The 16,044-nt window shown below is 42.3% G+C and overlaps 1 protein-coding gene across 1 annotated transcript in view; it reads left to right on the plus strand.

Annotated features, from left to right (window-relative positions):
• The first annotated feature begins 6,449 nt into the window (after window positions 1-6,449).
• MSH2 (mutS homolog 2) overlaps window positions 6,450-16,044 on the plus strand; it is a 51,399-nt gene continuing 41,804 nt past the window's right edge. The window contains exons 1-6 of the mRNA XM_040611574.1: window positions 6,450-6,708; window positions 9,222-9,376; window positions 9,787-10,065; window positions 10,392-10,538; window positions 11,595-11,744; window positions 13,990-14,123. Coding sequence (XP_040467508.1) covers window positions 6,489-6,708; window positions 9,222-9,376; window positions 9,787-10,065; window positions 10,392-10,538; window positions 11,595-11,744; window positions 13,990-14,123 — 1,085 coding nt within the window. The 5' untranslated portion in view covers window positions 6,450-6,488. The remainder of the gene's footprint in view (window positions 6,709-9,221; window positions 9,377-9,786; window positions 10,066-10,391; window positions 10,539-11,594; window positions 11,745-13,989; window positions 14,124-16,044) is intronic.

Consider the following 16,044-nt stretch of genomic DNA (forward strand, 5'->3'; position numbering starts at 1 on the left):
GGGTAGCCTTGGCGGCTGCCAGTGGAGCTGGGGAAGAGCTATTACACCATTAATACGATTTGCATAGCTATCCCTTGCACAGCTAGAATCTGTTTCTACTCTTACTACTGTTCACTCTCATGGAGACTGACCAGACTTAACACAGGCTGCTACCTACCTCTCAGCTTTGGGTAAAAGCTTGCTTTGGCAGTCGGTAATCTAGGCGATGTATGTTGGCTAGCAAGTAAACACCTATAGTCTATCCAGCATATCTGATTTATAAAGGAAATGCTGCAACTCCTGTTGCCAAAGAAATAATGAGATACAAGATAAGGAACTGAATGACAAATCTTATTACTAATGCGATGTTTGTTTTGACACACACATGCTGCCTAAACCAGGAAAATTAGGGTAAGCTACAGAGAGTGTGCTCTATGTGTTCATAACATGAAATGTGAAACACCCCCATTAGAGAGCTGGTGTGTGTCTGCAAAACACAGCGGGGAGTTACTGGGCTGCATTGAATGTACTTCTGATGTCACAGGTCACCAGTATACATTCTGCCGTTGAACAAGGTAGTAGCTGACAGGAATGAGTTGCTGTGTTGGATGTTGAAATGGTGGCAGTGACCCTTCCTGGGGTCTTCCGCCACCTGGTGCTGTGAGCTTGGGTATGTGCGCTGAGCTGCTCCAGCCCCCAGGTGGTACCAAATTTCTCTTGAGTCTACAGTGTGTTCTGGGAAGAGGAGAACACATGCTCATTTGCTCTGTCACATTGTTGCTCCTGCTAAGTACAAAAATTCTCATAGAAGGAATTAACCGGAGTGCTTTGCAGCCTTCTCCGGCAGCCTTGTCCGTTACCACTTCTGTAAGGCAGTCTCTCCCTCTGCCAATGCATGCCACTCCCTTTCTCCCCGGGTATGCTGAGGGATGGTGGATTTCATACAATTCTGTAAGCTGTTAAATGAAGCCTAGTTTGCAGTAAGCATGTCCTTTGCTGAGTTGTGTATTATTGCCTTCCCCAATTCTTCACTCTTCATATCCTGTACTTTTTAAAATGCCTACTGGTATCCTTGCCGTTCCTTTCTTTTCCCCGAGATTGTAATGCTATCGTATGCTCCTCTTCCTCCCCTCCTCATCCCCATTTCGTACCTTATTTTTGGCCTGTGGGATGGAAAGAGGTGATGTATGCTGCGGCAGGGCTGCAGCTACACATGTACTGACTTGACTGGTGGTAGGTGCCTGCTGTGTGGCCTGGACCTTTTCCCAATCGGTTTGTTTGAACATAGTTTTCTCCCTACTTTTCCCACAGTAGAGGAGCCATTTAGATACTTTCCAATTTTTTTTTTACCTAATGGAGCTCTTCACGTTAGATACATGCACAAGCTCACTGTCTCTAGTATGGTCTTTTTCCTTGTTATGTTTGACTGAAACTAGCCAAGGGGTTGGAAAACCACAAAGTGTACAGAAATCAATTTAAAAATAGAAGACAGTTTAACTGAATCCACAACCGAAGGGATTATACTATATCTTTCTAAACTCGGTGACTATGGTAGAAACATGCTGCTGCTCAGCCCTCAGAATGGTGGTCAGTAATAGGTTTTCCCTTTCTAAAGGTTTTACAGACCTTTCTATTGGCTTTTGTTTTGTTCTGTTTGGTTTACTAAATGCTGCACTTGTGCAACAGTCCAGCTGCATAAAAGTGTGTTTCTATAGGGGAATGGAAAAGAATGAGGGGAAAAGAGAAACTAATATATCGGCATCCTGCAGCTTTATTGTGTTTTATAGTTTTTTATAGCTAGACGAGACTAATGTGCTGAAATAAATAATTAAAAAAAAAGCAAGCCACTAACACATAGTGTCAACTCTCCACACATGCATGCGATGTTTCTTCTCGTATATAGAGAAGTTTTGAACTGCTGGCAAAAATGATTGATTGCTGTTGAAATATAATAAGGTATTAAATAGCAAAATACTACGTGTTCTCCATTTTAATACTTGGAAAGTACTCAGCTAAGATAAAATGCAAGTTTCCTGTAAAGAAACAAACCAATAGAACTTAATAAAAGTGTATTAGTCACTGCATAAATTTTTGACAAGGTAAATATTTTGATGCTTCATTTGCCTAATTCATTAACTTCCATGAAGGAGCATGTTTTTTAAATCTAAAGTTCTATGCAAAGTTGTGATACCATGTTCCCTCTCTTTTAATGTAATGTCATTTGTGATAAAGGTTGTGAAGGGCAGACTAAAGAGTTATTAAATAATTTGAAACTGAATAAATGAGATCTTTCGTTACACAAGGGGATGACACAAACTGTACAAGAAATCCTGGTAATAATATTCATCTTAGTGCCTATGTACAGTGTGGGAAAGGAGCATTTGTATAGGCAAGTGCAAATCTATTACTTACGAATTGTTACACTTGTACATTTATTTTATTCTTACTGCTGAGCAAAATAAAACAAATGTTTATGCAAAGACAATGAGAGACTTTTTAGAAGAGGGCATGAAAATAATGTGTTTGAGAAAGCATGACCAATAAAGGCTACACAACTTTCTTCCAAAGACCTAAGTAATCCCTAAGCTAATTTTCCACAACTACAAAATGAAAGGTCAGTGTTGCGTGTGTAGGTCTGTTGACAGTAGCATGTTCATTACCCTTCTGAACAATCACAGTAAATTTGGTAAGGGAAATAACATTGTTTGTGAACGATGTTTATTTATATCCTTACCTGCTGGACTTTGATTGCTATAATATGCAGTGACTTGGGACTACAGACAGCTGAAAATATTATAGGAAACTAAAAATGCTAGCAGCTCTGCTGCCCCAACTTTGTAACTGCTAGTTACTGAATTCTAGCAGCTCCCGGGAGGGGCTGCAGTCTGGTGTTACAAAGGCCCATCGCTGGGCATACAGGCAGGCAGGCGCACTGCACTGTAGGGGTGCCTCCTATGTTGGGAGTTTTATGAACTTTGCTAAAATCTGTCCTTTTTGTCTTACTGGTGACATGCAACAGCAGATATATGCAAGGGAGAGGGTGGTAGATAAAAAGGAGTGGTGTGTAACATTAGAGGCAACACTTAACAGGTTACAACATGTAAAAACTTCCTACATGTGAGAAATAGTTTTTTCTTTCTATTAACCCCTAAATGCACTGCAGAACTCTTACACGTTCAGGTGCCTGGGAAGCAGAGCATGGCTGTGCCAAATTGGTCTGAGTGAGAAAAGTGCATACAAGAAAGTTAAAAGGTTCTTTAAAAGGCAACAGCCACATTTTCTGTTTTCAAACTTACATTAACTTACTATCATCATCTTGTTAATATTATCTTAAAGTCTCTGCTACATTATACGTGTGCACACATAAATACACATGGGTCTAATACAAAATTTTCTGGTGATGTTCCCACCAGCTTGAAAGCATTAGAGCTGCCACTGATCTCACTCTTGTATAGTGTTATCGGTTGTATAGAAGAAAGTTGTATAGACTTTATTGGTTTGCTTTCCCAAATATGTTATTTGCATATCCTCTTCTAAGAAGTCTCTCATTGTCTTTGCATAAATATTTAATTTTGCTCAGCAGTAATAATAATGAATATACCTTTGGTGAAATAACCATTGGTGAAAAAGATTTTTTTTTTCTGTACAGTGGTTAAATGACATCCATTTTCCTAACTGAAAACCATTGCAACTTTTCTATGCTAGTTACACATAAGAAGGCAATAAAATTAAGGTCTGGATTAGCATCCATTTTCCATCTGCTGTGTGCTAACAATTACAGCCATCTTCTTGTTCCTGTTGCTGCTGGTAGCAAGGGAGAACACAGGAAGAGCTCTGTTAGCAACAGCACAGTGAAGCAACAAAGCCTGGCAAGAGGGAGGTGTCTGCCGTTCAGTTACACCTGTCCAGATCTGCTGGGGCACCGAGCCGCCCTGGAAGAACAGACAGGGCAAAGAAAATGGCAGAAGCTCAGAGAAAAGGTGATCAATCTGGTAATGTTTTAGGCAGAAGATATCACAACGCAAACGTTTTTCACAGACTATGGTCTGTGAAAATGCAGGAAGAGCGTTAGCAGCCCATTTGGGTGGTGGCTTTCTGTACATGGGAGCCTGTAGCTCAGCAGAGGTGCCTTGAGGAAACCGCTGTATGAAGAGGTGTAACCAGCCCAGGGGAGAGAGAAGGAAGCACTGCAACACGCAGCAATTACAGCTTAGCAGACATTATTCTATCTCTTCTGAAGATGGTAATGAGGTCCCTGGAGCCCACCTCCTGTCCAGATGTTTGTACAGAACACTTTTTTCCTTCTTGTTATATATTCTGCCTTATCTGTAGCCATCGGTATGTACAAAGACAAGCACTCCCAGATATTCATAACATATATTTTGGGCTGACCTGGTATTATCACCTCTTGGCAAGGTTGCCTGACATTATGAGTACCTTCAGAAGGTTATGTATTTGCTAAATGACAATTATTTAGACTGAATTTTCCTACGTGAGTACTGCTGCAAGCAAATACTTTTGCTGGAGGGAGGTGTCAGTTTAGCTAAATAGTTTAGCTGCTTCTGAAAATAGGGTTAGGAAAAGTACACTTATTTGTACTAAAACCAAATTCAACTGCCCTGGCTAGAGCAATGTTGTTTTTACAACTGTTATGGAGATAAGAGGAAGATTTTGGACAACTACAAAGCTGTCAAAGCTCTAGTGACCTTGTGCTTTGCTTCTTCCTTCCTATGTCAAATGAAGACAGATTGGACTTGCTCTTCTCCACAAGAACTGCCTGTGGTCCTTCAGCGAGTGTGTGTGCAAAAGGGCTTTGAATGCCTTTTCTGGAAGAGCTGTGTTACCTCAGGGGTACAGGGCTGGAGTTGGAAGGCTGAGGCAGGGACAGGCAGCCCAGGGTGACACAGGGCAGGAACAGGGCAGAGGTGGAGACACCAAAGTGTTCCCTGTGGAGGGACAGCTAGCATACGGCAACACCTTCAGACTGATGTATGAGGGTGGCCACAGTGGTAAAAGGATAGTTTAGTGTGAAAACCTGAAGTAGTCCTTGTGTGAGCATCTGAGGGCCTTTTGGAAAGCACCTATTGACACCAAGAAATATGAAAGATGAGCACATTAATTCACCATGTGGAAAGAGAAGTCAGGGGAGAAATCTAGAGAAAGAAGTCCCAAAAGCATTCCGTAGCTGGGACCAGGAGTGGGCTGGGATGAAGAAAGGAAGCGTGGGAGATGAGGTTGGAGAAGCTGAGGCAACATGCAGTAGAAAGGAGAAAGCAATGGGACACAGACAAGGGGACGTTCTGAAGCAGCAAGGTGCACAGAGCAGAAGAAGGGGTAAGCATTTATGCAATAAATGTGGAGGCATGTAAAATTTAAGGTGTTTTGTCTGTAGGTAATAGTACGCAGGCAGCTGAATTAGGGTACAAGAATCATGATTTAGAACTGACTGGAAAAAAGAAAAGCAGCGTGAGACAAGAGAAGTGTCCAAGACGACTTGATTTAGCTGATGAAACCTGGGATTTTTCATTATTCTTAATCCCTAAACCAAAGATTGTCAGGTATACTGTTTCTATTTCTTTGTGTCTTTACAGCAGAAGGAAAACAAAAAGCCTGAAAAATGCTTAGGACAGTGCAAGGAAAAGATCACAAAAAATAGTAAAACTGAAGCACTCTGGGCATGGGGACCATGCTGTAGCCAGGGCTCTGGATCCCTCTGAACACCACAGGGCAGCCAGTGCCCTTTCTATCCCAGAGCTGGGTGACTCGTGTGTAAATGAGGCCAGGTCTTGGTTTTTTTGGCCATTTGCCACGTTGTTCCCTGTGCTGCCTGGGAGGAGTGAGCCCTGCTCTGTAGGATGGGTGAGAGTTGCTTTCTCTTTGCCTGAGGGGGGACGTGGGGCCTCTGGCCACCATTCCCCCGGCACACAGATGAGGGCCCAGTCTTCTGCCTCCTGGCAGCCTGAGCAAGGCCTGTATGCTGGCTGTTAACAGCATCTGCCTCCTGGCAGCCTATGAAGCTCCACGTCACGCTGAGCCCTGCGGGCCTCCATGCTCCCTGTCCACAAGACACTTTTCCTCACGGAGTAAGCGGAGCCACCGCCTCAGCGCGGCTGCCTGGGGCTCCCTCCCGCCTCTGGGAAGACCTTTGAATGGCGGCGCGCCTGCGCCAGTGAGGCCGGCGTACTTCAGCTTTGTCGTGAGGTTGTACACACACACAAACTCCTGTCAGCGTAGGGGGCCCGGCGCTGAGGCAGCACCGATCACGGGCACCGTGCGGCCGGCCCGGCCCGGCCCGGGCGCCCCCTCCAGCGCCCACCGGCGGGGCGCCAACAGCCCCGCGGCGTTACCATGGCAGCGCGCGGCGCGCGGAAAGCCCCGCCCCCTCAACTGCGGCGGCCGGGCGCCGCGTAGGGGCGGGGCGGATGTGACGCGCTTACGCGAGGCCCGCGTTGATTGGAGCGTCGGTGAGCGCGCGCGCGCCAGGCGGCTCGTTGGCGGGAGGCGGCAACATGGCGGCGGAGCCGCCGCGGGAGGCCGTGTGGCCGGAGGGCGCGGGGGTCGAGGCGGGCTTCGTGCGCGCCGTGCTCTCGCTGCCCGAAAAGCCCGACACCACCGTACGCTTCTTCGAGCGCGGCGATTACTACACGGCGCACGGCGCGGACGCGCGGCTGGCCGCGCGCGAGCTCTTCCGCACCCGAGCCGTCATCCGCCAGCTGGCGGGGGCCCCGGGTGGGTGCAGCGCGGGCCCCGGGCGGGCGCGGCGGGGCGGGGCGGCTGGGGCTCGCCGCGGGGGGCGGCCGGAGGGGCGCGGGGCGGCGGGGGCAGCGCAGGCGGCGGGGGGGGTCACTGGGGTGCTGCGTGGTGTCGCGGTCGGTCGCTGTATGTCGCGGCGGCCGTGAGCTGACGTCGTGCGTAGCGTCATTTGTCAGGGAGGGGGACCTTGGGGCGGGGGCGCGGCCGCGTGCCCGCTGCGGGGGGTGCAGTGGCCCGGGTGGGAGCCGAGGTGCCAAGAGGGTTTAATACCCGCTGGGATTCACCGCGGCCTGCAAGCGGGGTGACTGGGGGTGAATCTTTCTATTTCAGCCTCCTGCAGATTTGCGATAGGTAGTAGGGTTACTGTGAGTAGGCTGCGCGGCAGAGCAGTAGGTGGTAGGGTTACCGTGAGGGGGATGCGCGGCAGGTGTAGGTGCCCAGGCGTGGGAGGGCACGCGGCGGGTGCTCCTCGCTGTGCTGCAGGTGGCACATGCGGTGAGCTGTTAATAACGCATTTTCCAGCACGTTGGTGGCGATTTCCATTTGTGAAAATGATTGTGTGATATTTTCTGTGATAACCGATGAGGCTCATACAGTTCTATAGCGCAGGTGATGGGTAAATGTTGGTAACGTCACACTTGACTAACGATGGCCTGCAGAACTAACAAACAAACAAGCATTTAATTATGTATTGCATAAGATTTTTCTCTTTCATCTATTCCTCCTTGTTTTTTGTTTATTCCTTGGTATATGACAGTGGGGCTTGCAGATGTTGGGTGGAAGAGCATCGAGATGACTTTATCTCATCAGAAGAGTCAAACTTTACTATTATCCTTAATCTCAGGGAACAGAAAGTTGAGAAGTTATTGGCTCATACTTCACAAAATAAACCTGTTAGTTATGAGTGATTTTGTGTGTGTGTGCGCACACAATGGCATTAAAACCAGAATGACATTCCCATATGCTTTTCACTTTCTATTGCAAGTGATGAGCTGATATGTAAAAACAGAAAAAACCCCCTATCTCCTCCCCAGAACCACAAAAAAAACAAACTGTGGCAAAGTTGTAGAGCTTGATAGTTTCAAATGTAGAATTTAGTATGTCTTCCAGACTAGAAAGACATGCATCAGTATTATTTTTGTATTCCGTTTAAAAATGAACATTTCACAGATGTAAGCCTATTGACAATGACTATTGACTCCAGTTTTAAAACATTTAAAACCTTATCTAGCATATCCAAATAAAAGTCAACATAAAACTACATGGGTTTTTTCTTTCAGGATGATTACAAAGCACACATCAGCTTCAGCTGCCCCCTGCTAGCATGTTATGTAGACTCAGCTGAAAAAAAGAAAAATTATGTGTTGTTGGACAGTTCTGTACTGGGAAAGAGAACATAATTATGTGCGATTTTTTACTTGCTTCCAAAAAGAGCAATTTTTTACCTGCTTCCGAAAAAAGTCTTAATAGACACTTGAGGAAAGAAAATTAAAAAAATCCTATATAAAATAAACCCATCAATTCCTACAGGTGTGGAAATTTTCTGTTTTATCATCTTTCACATAAAGGAAGAGCCTCACATGTGATGAAGGCATGCTACTGAAAAGAAGGATGTGATCATCCCTGTCTTTCTTGTGCTTACTTATATGTCACCTAGCTCTCATTTATCTCATGCCAGTCTGAGTTAATTCCATTTGTTGAGCTGGCAGAAAATTTAGTATATGCACCCAAACCCCCAGTTTGTTTAATAGCGGAATTACCTTACTCTGCGAGTAGGCTGGTGCCAGAGGTGGTGTGGGAGGTGGGGAGGTAGAAGTAGTATTGCACTTCTTGGCAGCTGTACAGAATAAAATTTGTTCAACTGTATTATCTGCCTGTACCCTTATAGGAACAGAAGCAAGATTTTTGTCAATTAGGCACTTTCTGAGTCAGGTTTTAATGTCAACTATTATACTTTTTTTGAGAATATTTTTTTTTTTACAGTATATATTGTGATAAAAAGGAAGTTCTTGGCACTTGTGCCTTACCATCTTTTGGGTGTGAATAGGGTGACAGTCTGTTCTGTCAACAAAGGTGGCTTATCCGGGAAGGAGAAGATGTTACCCAAGAAGGAAAACCTGTAACAGGTTTCCACCGCTCATTAGATTAAAATGTGCGAAACATTAACTAGAAGACGAAATCAAGAATATTGCTAGGAGAGGGGAAAGGTGAGAAGAAACAGATCTCTTTGTATATATGTTTACGTTTAGTGACATTTGGAAATGAACATAGATTTTATTTGGATATGGAGTATGCTTTCCTCATTCTTAATATTAACCAGTTGAATCTTGTGGTTTTGTGTTGTTTCATGGATTTTACGTGTTTGCTGCTTTGATATTAGAATAGTATCCTTCCTGAAGGCTGTTTTGGGGGATTTTGATTACAGAAAATAAACATTATGAACAAATGCAGGTATCTCACGATTTCCTTTTTTTTTTCTGTTTTTGTAGGAACTCAGAAGCTTGAGAGTGTAGTGCTTAGTAAAATGAACTTTGAATCGTTTGTGAGAGATCTGCTTCTGGTTCGTCATTACAGAGTTGAAGTTTACAAGAACAAAGCAGGCAGTAAATCTGTTAAAGAAAATGACTGGTATTTAGCATACAAGGTACAATTTTCAACCTTTCTTTATAATTGTAAGATGAAGGAAAAATAAAACAAACCTGTAACTGTTTCTTGAGCCCCTCAGCTTAGAGTTTTGGGATTTTCAGGGACTGATGGTGGTGGTACGATGGCAAATCATGTGGTCTGTTACATATTGCAGTATTTTCTACTGCTGTAAGGTCAGAACAGACGAGCTTGTTCTGTATCTTTGCTGTAGGTTGGGAAATAAAGGAAACCTGAAGTAGTTCACTTTTTGTAGGTGATATGTGAAATTTTAATGGTTAAAAAAATAGAACAGCTGTATTCCTTATATTGAACTATTCAGTACTTAGTTTTATCAGTTGTCCTTTTTAAAGAAAAAAAAAAAGTGTGTATATGCACAGTTTTTAAAAAGTGTATTTCTTTTCTGAATAGGGTTCTCCAGGAAATCTTGCCCAGTTTGAGGAAGTTCTCTTTGCCAACAATGATATGTCAACGGCCATTGGGGTTGTGGGGGTTAAGCTGTCAACTACTGATGGACAAAGAGTAGTAGGAGTGGGGTATGTCGACACTACACTGAGAAAATTGAGCGTCTGTGAGTTTCCAGATAATGATCAGTTCTCAAACCTTGAAGCTCTACTGGTTCAACTGGGACCGAAGGAGTGTGTGCTACCAGGAGGAGAGACTGCAGGAGAGATGGGAAAACTACGACAAGTAAGGGAACCATTATGGATTACAGTTAGATGAAACTTTCACCTAAAAAGCTGTATTCTAGCTTATTAGCTAGGCTCCATGATTTATGAAAAAACTAAGGAGCAATGTGTTAAGTTGAAGTTTTGATTTACGCATCCAAAATTTATTTGTCGACCATTGGCATTTTAATCAACAAAGGTTGTACTAAGGGTAAAATCTTCCTGTCATTCTTCTCTCTGCAACCTAGCAGGAAAGAAATACCTCTTCAGGGTTTGTTTCTATGTGATGAACATCTGTCCCCTGAATATTGAAAGTAATTGATAACTCTGCGTGCTTATGGACAACAGGTCATCCAGAGGGGAGGAATCCTGATTACAGACAGGAAAAAGGCGGATTTCACAACAAAAGATATTGTTCAGGATCTGAATCGCTTGCTAAAATCAAGAAAAGAAGAACAAATGAATAGTGCAGCACTGCCAGAGATGGAAAAACAGGTGAGCACAGAGTGATATTTAATGTGCCCCTGTTTTTTAGAAGCAGAGTGGTCTGTGCACGTGTTGTGAACTGATCTCCTCTGCATTCTTGCTGAAGTGTTTTGACAGTTCCGCTCAGCTTGAGTCTTTGTTAAAGTTGAATTCCAGGGGTCCTGAAACAAAATGAGAAAACCCTTCACTTATTTTTTTTAAAGCAGTAAATTCTGGTAAGGAAATAGACTGTGCATAAGAGGTCCTTCCTGTTCATAACCTATCTAGCCTAAGGACCAAAATAGAATACTTTGATTATTTTGCATGACAGGAAAATTGGAATTTGAAAACAAAGTACTGTTTATGATAATATTTCTGTTTCATAACATCTTATGTCTCAAGCATATGATTTAATGCCTGCATGTGAACTGAACATGTTTGCTCTTAGCTCCAAACTATAGGTGATTTGTTTGAGATAAACATGTTAAAATGCCCTTTGCTGCTGATGCTCACTGCAGGTATAAAGTACAGAGTTATTCTCCTTTAATGTGTGATTTCATAACAGGTTAAAATTGTTTGAAGTGTGTTGCAGCTGAATAAGTCAGTCACGCTGCCACCTCCCTTTTGTGCTGGCACTAGCGTTTGTAATGCCGTGCATTGAGTCAGATCAGATCCTTGTTCTGGCTGAAAACTAACCCTGAAACCATGTCCTGAGATGATCCATGACATCTCATTTATCTGCAATAACTTGTTTGTTTTCCTGAGCAAGAAACATCCTGATAACAGCTTTGGAAAGCTGGCAAGATGTGCTCTTCACACTTTGTTTATCAGGTTATGCAAATACGTAGTTGTTCTTGCACCTACCTAGAAAGACACTGCAGTGCCATAGAATGTCCCTATGAAAATGAAGTCTTGTCAAACAGGATGGCTGTCATAGCCATGCTGGAACTGACATGGCTCAGTCTTCCCTGATTATAATTTTCTAGGGGCATTTATCAATCAATACTCTCCAGTTCAGGAGTGTTTCTAACTAGAATGTGGTGTCTTTTATGTGTTGGTTTGTGTGGTTTTTTTTTTAAACTGCAGGTTGCTGTTTCTTCTTTGTCAGCTATTATCAAGTTTTTGGAGTTGCTGTCAGATGAGTCTAATTTTGGACAATTTGAACTGACTACTTTTGATCTTAGTCAGTATATGGTTCTAGATAATGCAGCAGTTCAAGCCCTCAACCTTTTTCAGGTAAGAAATGCACGCTTGAATTGGTAAGTGGTTTGCAATATACTTACATAGCTGCTTCATAAGTAGCCTGACTGCTGAATTGTAGCTACCTAGATACTGATTAATGTCAACTTACACATTTTAGCTTTGTGTTCAGCTACTCCTGTGCAGTGTGTGTTTTAAACAGCTGCTGTTGCTGCCTTTTATTTTGTTAGCTTACTTTGAATGAAGAGAAGATCAGTAAGGAGGTAGGAACAGGCCATAAACAAGTGTCTGTGTTTTGTGTTTCCTTGGTTTTAGTTGGAGAAGTTCTCTTCTCCAGTGTCAGGACCAGACTTGGGTTGTGGGAGAGGAGGAGGGTTCTGTAGTTTTGTGGTGTAATAGGGGTCTCCAAAGAATAGTTATACAGTAGTACTGTTTTGGGGAAAGAGAATAGAAATGTGAATTAGATAGTATTAGAGGAAACGGGAAGCATGTGGCAGGCAGGAGCACTGCTGGTGGTGGTGGAAAGGGAGAGGTGGCTGCAGCAGGCAGGGCAATGAACAGGACAGTACTTAAGAACGTTCTGAAAGCACCATGGCATGCTAACTGGCCAGTGTCAGTTTTACTTTTTACACATGTTTTCTACAAACCCAGGGAGACTGCATGTCTGTTTTTCTGCTTCACCCCTTTATGTAGCTGTAGGAAAATGTGGACTCAAAGTGGTGTTTCTCTTTTATTTTCATGTTAGTAAACCCTGCTTAGTGATCTTTGCTTGGAGCCAATCCGCTTGAGCTTTGAATATATAGGAGGAAATGACAAATAGGGTCCCCGGTTTACCTTGGAGGGATTTCTGAAGGAAAAAAAGAGCATATATTCAGCATCTGAGCTGATTACCTTGGAGAGAGATGTTCTGATATTTTTTTTCTTTATTTCTTGATTCTGTACCACTGTAGCAAAAATTGTATCTCTTTTCAAGCTTTATGGAGGTGCTCTCGGAAGTTCAGCACTGTCTTAGCTACATCCCTTTATAAATCCTTGCAGGTGTTGTGTGTTATGATAGGAAATACACTGTCGTGTCTGTTGTGAGCTTTGAAACAAGGGGTTTGCCATGTAACAGAGATCTGTGTTGTTGCCTGTTTGGCAAGCTGTGCGGAGGTTTTTGGGCAGGCACCTAAAGCAAAGTATTTTGTAATTTGAGTTGCTCTGTGGAGTAGGCTGGTAAAGTTCTTGTGGCACAGCAGTTGCGGCTGATTATATGAAACTGCAGCCTTCCAAATTGGATGTGCTGAAGTAGGTTATTTGTGTGCAATAGATCTATGTACTCTGTGACACTTCTTTGGATTTGGAAGTTTTTCATATGCAATACTGTCCAGAACACTGAAAATAGGTGCATCCACTTTAGATACTAGATTTTCTAGGGATTAGATGTGTCAGTATACCTTCTCACTGCATTCTTTTCCTCTTGTGGTGATGCTAGTTCTGCATCCCAGTTGTTGACAGGCATCCAGACCTGCCCCTGGGTGAATGCTTGCCTGCTGTTTTAATTGTAGGTGTTCTAGGGTAGAGAGGGTTGAGATTTTAATTTCAAAGTTAAGAGCTGAAACAAGCTTATTTGCTGTTTTTCAGTGTTAACCAAAATTTTTGCTGCTTCGCTGTTTGTGCAAAGAACAAAGAGAACCCCAAGAAAAATGCCTAAAAGGCTGTCTTGAGTCCAGTTGATATTAAGCATAAATTATAGATAATAAACTATAATCTGAACAGGGTAAGCTTAGAGATGTTTATCATACTCCAGAGGTGATCTAGGGAAGCTTGAGAGAATTTGGATAACTGTGTTTTTTCCCATTGCCTCATTGTGTCCCTGCCCCACACCTCAAAGATCTCCAAGCAAAACCCTTGAACCCAAGTCCTGTTTCTTGCTTTTTTTTTTTTTTTTTGATGGACAGGACCTCTATTTTTCGACCTTTTAAAGGGCAAACAAACGAATATCTAGGTATATTTCCACTTTTCTTATTCAAAGGACAAACTGCCCAGTGACTAGGTATGTTTCTAACTGTCCTGTGCAGTCAGGCTGAATTTCAAAATAGACAAACCTATGTCTTGCTTTCCATATTCCAGGGACCAGAGTGTAAGTGCTTTGATGCCATGCTGTTTCGTTTGCCTTTTTTGATGGGTGCCAAGTTGAATACAAAAAAAATACTGAACTGTTCCTAGGTAGCAAAGTTAAGTGCCATTCAGTGTCAGTAAACTTCACTAACTTTGTTTTTTTCTTTTGCTTCCTTTCCAGAGTTCTGTGGAAAATGCTAATACTGCACAGTCTCTAGCAGGTTTACTAAATAAATGCAGAACCCCCCAAGGACAAAGACTAGTTAATCAGTGGATCAAACAACCACTTATGGACAAGAATAGAATTGAAGAAAGGTAACAGTATTATGCATTTGATAAACTTGCACAACTTAGTAAATATTTTGCAGAAGGCTCTTTTGTTTTAAGCGCAAAATACTACAATCAAGAAATAACGTGGTTGGAGGTTTTTATGTGCTATCCTGTAACACATTGTAGTTAAACAGAGCAGAAGATGTTTTTCCCTGAGATGCAGATTGACGGGTTACTATTAGATTAAATGTTTTTTGCAGTTACAACATTTGAAACAGGAGGTATGATATGTTTAGATGGTCAAATGATTCATGCTACAGGCTAAAGCAGTGTGGCAGCCACTTCCTAACCGTTGGTCGTACTGCAAATGCTCAGTCTGTATAATAATATTTTGGTGTCACTTCCATTTCACCCATTAAAAAAAAAGAAATCCACAGAACAATTAAGCAGTACTGACCTCTTCCTATTTCCAGGAAAAAAACCTACCTTTGGTTTCATTGGGTCACTATTATATCTTGTGGCCCTAACAGGAGTGGTCTTTTTCTTCCTTCTGCTTTCATACTGCTGCGTGTCACCATGCAGATAGCAGTATCTGTCAGTACGAAACCTTAGAGAATCTGGCAAATCTCTGCTGAGAATGTGCAGATAAATCTCAGTCTTTCAGAAAGGAAAACTGCAAAGGCCATATTCCTGCTGCTTGTATTTATCTCGTGTTCACCATGCAAGCAGAAGTTACACTTTTTTTTTTTTAAACTTGTGCTAAATATAGATGTATTCTTATAATCTAAAACCAGATTTCATGCAAGTCAAGTGGTTATCAGGTTAATGCATTGCAAGATGTATATTAATGTGTATCTTGACAAAGCAGAAGAGGCCAGAAAACTGAATTTAACTTCAGTACCTTCTCTAAGGCTTGTATTTCAGATGAGGCATTACAGGTGTGTCTGTATACGTTGTTGGACTTTAGCACAGATCATTATTACCAAAAAAGACATTCTGGCTTGGCATGCTGATATTTAAGTTATGCAAAGAGTAGTTTTCTCTCTAGATTTCTGGAGACTGTTAATCTGCTTCTTGCAATAAATCTTTCTGCTTTTTGTAATCATTTGCAGAATGGTGTGTAGTAACTTGATCAGAGCCCACTTAGAAATGTTATTAATGTGACACTGAAATATTTGTCCCCAAGTTTACTGAATGCTGTATCTTACTCTTGTGTTACAAGAGCTTTTGCCATTAGTTCTTGATTACCTACCCAGGTTCTTCTACTTAGGTCAGTTTTGGATCCTAAGATCTGAGCCAAGTTTAATTTTACAGTTATGTTGGTGTTAAGATTTTGAAAGTTCCTACTCCCGTTGGTAGTTTTCTTATGTCAAAAAGTAAACACTGGAAATTTAAACTTCTTTGTCAGACTTGTTTGCTCCTTGCTGTACATCGCAAGTCCTGCAAGTTTGGGAGAGAGACTGTTTTCTTTTAAACTGGTTAAAATAGAGGCAGAAAATGTAACTTGACCTGTTTGAGTTGTGATCATCTTTGCATTTTGTGTTGTGATTCTGTGTGGCTAATGTTGACTGCATTTATGAAAAGCTATATTTAAAGGATGAGTAATTAAATGGAGTTAAGCTCTTAGTGAAGCTTGTGGAGGTTGGTGTATCCACGTGTTACAAGGTTGAAAGGGGTCTATTGATAACCTCCTTTATCTTGCCCAACCACAGAATCGTTGGGGCTGCAATTTGTTAGAAGTAGTTTGTACTTACAGACACTGAAATAATATAGTCATACTCTTTTCAGGTTATTCTGCAACATAGCCAAGCCTGTCTGAATGCATCTTGCCTTCAAGTACTGCTTGGATAAATTTAGTTCTTTGGGATAAAAGCAATGTATTTTACTCATAAGCTGTTGGTGTGCCATCCTCAGTCTTAATGCTTTTCAAAGCGTGTAGGTCTGTTTTTTTTTTTTTTAGTCCAAA

This window comes from Falco naumanni, chromosome 12 (assembly GCF_017639655.2).
Source record: "Falco naumanni isolate bFalNau1 chromosome 12, bFalNau1.pat, whole genome shotgun sequence".
NCBI lineage: Eukaryota > Metazoa > Chordata > Aves > Falconiformes > Falconidae > Falco > Falco naumanni.